This window comes from Orbicella franksi, chromosome 15 (genome assembly GCF_964199315.1).
Source record: "Orbicella franksi chromosome 15, jaOrbFran1.1, whole genome shotgun sequence".
NCBI lineage: Eukaryota > Metazoa > Cnidaria > Anthozoa > Scleractinia > Merulinidae > Orbicella > Orbicella franksi.
In genome coordinates this window covers 15,428,361-15,435,730 of record NC_138159.1, presented here as the reverse complement: position 1 = coordinate 15,435,730, position 7,370 = coordinate 15,428,361, and the positions used below count along the sequence as shown (strand labels likewise).

At 37.4% G+C, this 7,370-nt stretch overlaps 1 protein-coding gene across 1 annotated transcript; it reads left to right on the top strand.

The window, feature by feature from the left end:
* Positions 1-267: 267 nt before the first annotated feature.
* Positions 268-7,029, top strand: LOC145469403 (protein max-like). Its single transcript, XM_081453109.1, has 6 exons — positions 268-478; positions 559-600; positions 965-1,072; positions 2,324-2,398; positions 3,472-3,520; positions 4,004-7,029. The coding sequence occupies exons 1-6, from the start codon at positions 413-415 to the stop codon at positions 4,240-4,242; spliced, it is 579 nt and encodes a 192-aa protein (XP_081309235.1). The 5' UTR covers positions 268-412; the 3' UTR covers positions 4,243-7,029.
* Positions 7,030-7,370: the final 341 nt, after the last annotated feature.

Below are 7,370 nucleotides of genomic sequence, written 5' to 3'. Positions count from 1 at the left end.
GGGGGTGTTCTGCATCACGTTTCACGGAAGAATAAAAGGTCCTTTCACCAATTACGTAAATACCCGTTCCCACCATTTTCCATGATAGGATCTCCTGCCAAAAGCTTGATTTTTAGTAAACCCTTTGAATAAATAGGAGATAGATTTAAAAAAAGATTATAAAAGTACCTCTCTGCCCATTTGAAAACAATAGATCCAGATCAATATTACTGACTTTGAGAAACTACGATTCCGTTAGCGCGTTTATTTTGCCAAAATCGCGACTTGGGACAACTTGCTCAAACTCTTTCGCTCGACTGTCATTCATCGGCTGTCGTCACTTCTAATCACATCTGCTTCGTGATTGGCTGTCGTTACCAACTCAAAGCGGCGTCATTTTCTGACACGTGCTCTAATCACGAGGGACGGCTTCATGGCGAAAGGCAACGGGGACAGCATGAGCGACGAAGAGAAAGAAATCGACATCGAAAGCGACGAGGTAAATTTATTGTTTCGTTGTGATGGTTAAGAAGTCACAAAAAACAACGTTTTTCTTCGAATTTGTTTGATTTTGTTTAGGAGGGAGCAGAAAATGGCGAAGAAACACAATTCATGACCCAGGTATGGCCCTATGTTTTGGTGTCAAATTGCGCGTGCAATTTTCCACATGGCCTTCGTTTCAAAACCACGTGTTTGTGTTTTGGACCTCTCCGTTTTCCTCAGATCTGATTTTTTGGATAATCGCGAGGCTTAGAAATCAGATCGACGTTTTTTGTAGTTCAAGTATCCTTTCAGTGTTCGAGAATCGGAAGGTTTTTTCGCCGACTCTTGCGTCACGCTATCGTTGGTAGCCCATGTTGTTGGTTCACTCTGGCCTGAATATTTTATGAGAAATGCATGTCCTAATCTGTCTGTTTGAAGAAGTGGGTTTTGCCTGCACGTTTATTTCACATTGTGACCAAATTGTGTTGTTCTTTATTTTTAGGCTGATAAAAGGGCACATCACAACGCATTAGAAAGGAAAAGACGAGATCACATCAAAGACAGCTTCGCACATCTCCGAGATTCTATTCCGTCGCTACAAGGAGAAAAGGCAAGATTGCGAAATTTCGTCTTTACATTTATCTCCTGTATTTGTTTTCTTTTTAGAATGTTCTACAAGAAGCTGGTGTTTAGCTGATGAAAATGCTGAGTTTTGCTATATTCGTTCGTAAATCCTTCGCCTTTACATGCCTGTCCGGACGTCCTAATGGCATAACGTTTATCAATTCCAGTCCGCCTCAAATTTGTTCACTTTGGTTACCAAAAGCTTCCCACATTTATACCGGCAATTGATAGGATTAATCAAGATAAAAATATTTCACCGTGTGTGTTCAAAACTAAAATGAATTTTTTTTGCGTGTTTATCAGTTAACATATTATTGGTTAAATTTCACTTAGAATTTATGCAAATGCAAGCACTTATTTTATCTACTGTGGTGGACCTGCCCAGACAGACTGCAGGGTTCCACTTGTCTGAGCATGACTGGGAGATAACAGTGTTATTGACTGGGAGATAACAGTGTTTTTAACTGGGAGATAACAGTTTAGTGTCTGTGGGATGAAGGATGAAGTAGTACATGTACTTTAATTTAATTGAAATTTCTCCTTGTCAAACATGATTGCAAGTGAGTAAAGTAAATTCAAAATTTGTTTCTTTGTTTATACCTTTTAGTATTAATAATAGTTTTGACATCTTTTAATTTACTGCAGTTAAAAAGCAGTCAATTCAAAGCCCTGAGACTGTGAATGTCATATCATTGAATTCATTAGACCAATTAATTACGCACTCTCAAGCTACACTTAAAGTTTTGCACATTGCATGGGAACTGTTGAAGTTTTTTCTATTTATGGCTGAATTTACAAGGAAATATCCAATTGAACAGTATTGAATTACGTTGCTAGCCTGAGAGAAAAAAAGCAAGGTGAAAAGGTAGATGCTGTCCTTTGCTTGCCCAATGCGCAAATCAATTTTTGGGAGGAAAGGTTTGGAGGAAATTCAAATTACAGAGGTACTGCTAGAAAATAAATTACTTTATTATGATATACAATTAACTAGTTGTGTAAGTAATACATTTTAGGGGAGATAAATCACGAGAATGACATTCTAGTTAGTACATTGTAGTTACAGTCCCTCGAAGGGCACGCTAAAAAAAGACTTTTCTTTGTACTCTGTAGAGTGATATGTCATTGGTGTGAAATGTTTTGGGTGTAATCTCAGACGATTGCTTGTGATGTTGCCATGCCAATCTCATAGCAGATGTTAGCTGTGCTTTATGTCTAGTAATCAAAATATCTCTTGCAGGCGTCAAGAGCTCAAATCCTCAACAAGGCAACAGATTACATACAGTTTATGAGAAGAAAGAATCATTCACACCAAGTATGTACATGTAGAGTAACCTGCTGCTCTCTTGTTGTGAATTTAAGAAATAGAAAGCATGTACCATGTCTCTATCAAGTTTTAGTATAAATCTACTAGCATACTATCGCGAATGCTGTTCTCTGATTGGTTATGCTACTCACTATCTATTCTGTGATAGCAAGTAGTGTAGCAGACTGTGCCCTTGTTGACAAAATGACAGTTGCCTCTTGATGTTTTCGAAGAGTCTGTAAAGGGGACTTAGATAAAGTTTTGAATGACTATACTAAAGCAAAATTAGATTATTCGCTCTTGATTTCTATGCATGATAGTCGACTCGGGCTACACCCTTGCCAACTATCACGCAATAGAAATCTCAAGCTCATAATCTAATTGTTTAATACAAACCCAAGTTTTGGAGAATGAGATCTGCCGTGAAAACACAAGCTGACAGGTGAGTGTTTCCACAGCTTTTATGAGTTCTCCCAAACTTTCACAAGTGTTTCTATTAAACAATTAGATTACGAGCTTGAGATTACTACCATGCGTAGAAATCGAGAGCGAATAATCTGATTGTTTTAGTGTAAATCTACTAGTGGTTCAAAAATTTATCTAAATCCTCTTCACAGACACTTCAAAAATGCCAAGAAGCAGCCGTCATTTTGTGAACAAGGGCACACTGCTACGCTACTAACTACCTATTACAGAATAGATAGTGAGTAGTGGAGTCAATCAGAGAATGGCATTCATGATACAACGCTAGTAGATTTATACTAAAACTTGTTAGAAACACAGAGAACATGTTTTCTATTTCCTTTAGAAAATACCAAGACAAAAAAAGAAGGCAAGTAGGTGAGTGGGGGCTAGAAATACTCCTGTAGCCACTTCATAATAAGGGATCAAAGATAAGTCAGGCCTGAAGGGCCACTAAGCTTACATGTAAATGTAAATGCAGAGTTTTCCTGTTTAAGTAGCTATGAGCAAACAGTGCATTTGTACAGAGGATCAAAGGTGAGGCTTGGAATAGTCATGCCATATATTTATTTTGTACATTTTTATAGGAAATTATTGATGACATTGTGTATTATTTTCAGACTGATATTGATGACCTCAAAAGACAAAATGGAATACTTGACCAACAAGGTATGGCTCTTGTTTTTGGAAAAGTTATATGTACCTGATGGTCAGAAACATTTTATATGATGTTAAGGTATGTCTTTCCACTCTTTGTCCACCTGCAACTTACCCTTCATCTTGGTCAGTTTTACCACCGACGTATAATTTTAGATTTTGTGAAAACCTGATTGCCATTTATAGTAGTAGTATGATCAGAGGAAAGAATTACTGTGTTGAGATACTCTCAAAATTTAGCACCAGCTACATGGAGGTATTTATTTCATATTAAATAAGATTAAAAGCTGAATTTTTGGGTAAATATTTTTCCAGGGCTGTCATTAAGTTTTGATTCATCTGTTGTTACTTTGTTACTTTATGGGTGAATTGTATCAACTACAGCCCAGCTAAGTTTCACCCGTAAGATCAAGGGCACATCGAGCATGCTCAGCCATAACAGGTGGTACAGGTTACGGCCTTTATTGACAGCCCTGTCTCTTTTTTTTACTACAGTTCGTGCACTGGAGAAAGCGCGAAATTCAGGACAGCTTAGCATTGACGCAACAGCAGCTCTTCTGACAAGTACCGACAATCTGCTTAGCTCATCACCTTCTGGAGATGGCCTTCTGGAAAGCCAGCTAAAGCAGGACCCCAGTTCACCTTTATCAATTAAAGTCGAGAACAATAATGCTGAGCTAACATCGGATGACGAGTATAGCAACAGAGCGAAGAGGAGAAAACGTGACATTTAGCATCTAGAACATGTGTTTTTAGCAGAAGGGTTTTTTAAATCTGGTTGAAGTAGTTACACAATGACTATCTAGGGCACAATAGGGTTTTTCTTTCTTTTTTGTTTACAGTAAACAGCCTGGACATCAAAGACATGAACTTTGAGGAATTTTGCAAATTGCCTTGAGTGGAGCATCAGATCTGTAATCTAGCTTGGCAGTAAGGGTAATGGACATGCGTTGATGCAGCAATTCACATGTTGTTCAGAATTCAGTGGTAGCTTAATTACTTACTGTCCTGTATGCCTGCCAGCACTGAGGGCAGCAACAAAGGTGGCATGTTTTCAGAACCCATCTTGCTGACCTGGCAATTGATTTTGTTTGGTGATAGTCCCCCCAAAAGTCTCAGACCCATTGTCCATCAAATTGAATGCCAAGCTGTTCATTTTAGCATCAGTTAAGAGTTTCCTTCAAACTAGACGTGCTCGTGTTCATGCACTATGCAAGGTCTGGACACACAACCCTGAAAAATAGTAGACCACTAAGGAACAAATGAATGTATATTAGAAGCCATCTGTCATATTCTGCCTCCTTTTGAGGATCTGTGGAAAGCAATGAATGATAGATAGTGTGTTTGTATTGGTTTTGTCTTTAACTAGTAAGCTCAGTCTGTAATTTGGTAACAAAAGTATCATCTAAGCAACAAAGATTATCTACGGAATTCTCTTGAACTAACCCTTACAAGTGCTATACCGGAAAGTCGATATAAAATGTTTTGTTCTGGTGACTTTATTGACTTATCAACCGATAAAGTAAAAGTTAGTCTTAGAAAAGAAATGTTGTTCACGTTAGTCTATTTGCTACTTACCTTTGATCTGAAAACAAGCTTACTAGGCAGTTATTTTCATACCATAAGGTCAGTGACTTCAGCAACAACTAGCTAAATTTAGCAATTTGGTTTTCCCAAGATTGGTGACTATTTTATTTAGCATTTCCCAACATTTGCTACCTGTTTGATACAGACATCACAGGGACACAATGTGAGAATACATGTTGCAGATGTCTATTTTATTGGATTAAAGACTAAAATAATGATATAATTTGAAAGCAACCAGAGTGATGTTTAACATCTTAACTATAAGTCCCATAATTATACTATGTAGGAAGATTTACATTTTTGACTGTACAATTAGCATAATTATAATAATAATCATAACATAATTATATAGTGCAACGATGATAACCAGTTTCTGTAAAGTGAGTTTAAGTTTGTATGAGATTGAGTCACTTGGGTCACAGAAAAATGTCTGCAGTCTGTGTTAACTGGTGTCTGTTATAACCAGGCTAATGAGAAAATGATTATGTGCATGGGCTTTTCATTGGGACAAGCAAAGCTGTCCATAATAAGCAGGTGTCTGTATTAAGCAGGTGGCAGTAAAAAAATTCCAGTATACTTAATTTTGCAATTGTTGCATGTTCACCATGCTAACAGTAGGATCCTTAAGATTGCTTACATACAGCACAGCACTGAGGTCCTTTAAGTTAAAGGAGACCTTCACTCCCTAACATTTATTACCACGACAGAAATGTGACAGTCTTGAAAGCAATGTGTACATTTGTCATCGACAAACGAAGAAGAAGGGGGGTTGTCTTGGACAAGTTTCACCTTGTCCCCTCTAGCGATCTTTCTTTATAGAGCTTGAAATATTGAAACTGCTAGTATGTAGCGAGGCTAGGAATGGCGTTTATGGCCAACAGCAATAAAGAAGCTTTTCCTGTTTCTTATTATGCTGTACCAGAGATTTTTTGTATTTTTTGTGTTGAATTTATTCAAGGCATTTAAGGATTAGTGGAAAACCAAACTAAATCAGAGGCAATTTTTGCTGTTTGTTGTAAGCATAATTCTTACAATCTCTTTTAAAACTGTTTTAGAGGATTATTAATAATAATATTATTTGTGGGTTTCAGTTGTCAGTACAAACTAGGATTTTCGATGGCATTATTCTTTGGTGATGTTTCTGGGTTTTGTTTATCATTATAACAGTTTTATTAATTTACAGCAACAACATATCAACTACAGTCAAGCCTGTATTAATCAGACCCCATATTAAATAGACGCCCTCTATTAAGCGGACAGCAACGCAAGTCCTATTTTTCCCCCTCACATTTACTGTAAAAAAATAACTGTATTCAACGGACACCCTGATTGAAGCATATGTCTATTACCTAATAAATCCTTCATTTGTCAAACAACCACATATGCTTGTCAATGTTTATGGAAAAACAGTATCCAGAGTTACCTTGGGTTTACGGAATGATATTTGACTGTTTCAAGACTGTTTAATACTTTTACGACCCTTTAAAGACAAACTCCAAGAGAGCCTGTTTTTAGCTGATGCCCTGTATAAAGCAGACATCGGCAAGGATCCTGAGGGTGTCCTCTCGATGCAGGTTTGACTGTAATGTCAATGGCTCGGCTTGAGCTTGGAAAGTTTATCCATTACTTAGATGTATGTAATCAAGGTGATAAGAGCAAAAGTTCCTATCTGTATGTAATGATATGGAGTTATTTCACAGTGCTTTCTAATTTATTTCTTTTTGTTTCTTGTACATTTTGTAAATTATTTCTGACATGAATTTTGAATCACGGGTTCAATATCGAAACAAAAGATGATCAGGTACTGCCTAGTTATGATCTGTATTTAATTGATATGACTCAATAGTAGCTTTACAGCATCTTTGTTATGTAACTGTATGTGACTGCATAGCATTACAAGCGATTGAAAATATAGTATCAGTTTTATTAGCAAAGTATTGACTGGGTATTTTCCTTGCTTTTGATTCCTTATCATGAGGAAGAGGTGCAGTGGGAGGGGATTTGTCAGGCCACAGAGAGGGTAGCAAAGGGGAAGTTGTGATTTCATTTAACACACAATTTTAAACAAAATTCGAGCATAACGTATACTTTTAACCACTTATAACAATGTGGATGCACGATGGCCTGATGGTTGGTGCGCTCGACACCGGATCGGGCGGTCCAGGTTCAAACCCTGGCGGGGTACATTGCACCCATACCAGGGGTAGAAATGGGTACCAGCCAGTTTAATTTAATGCTAGTCACTTCATGCTACAGAAACTGGGATAAGCTGTGG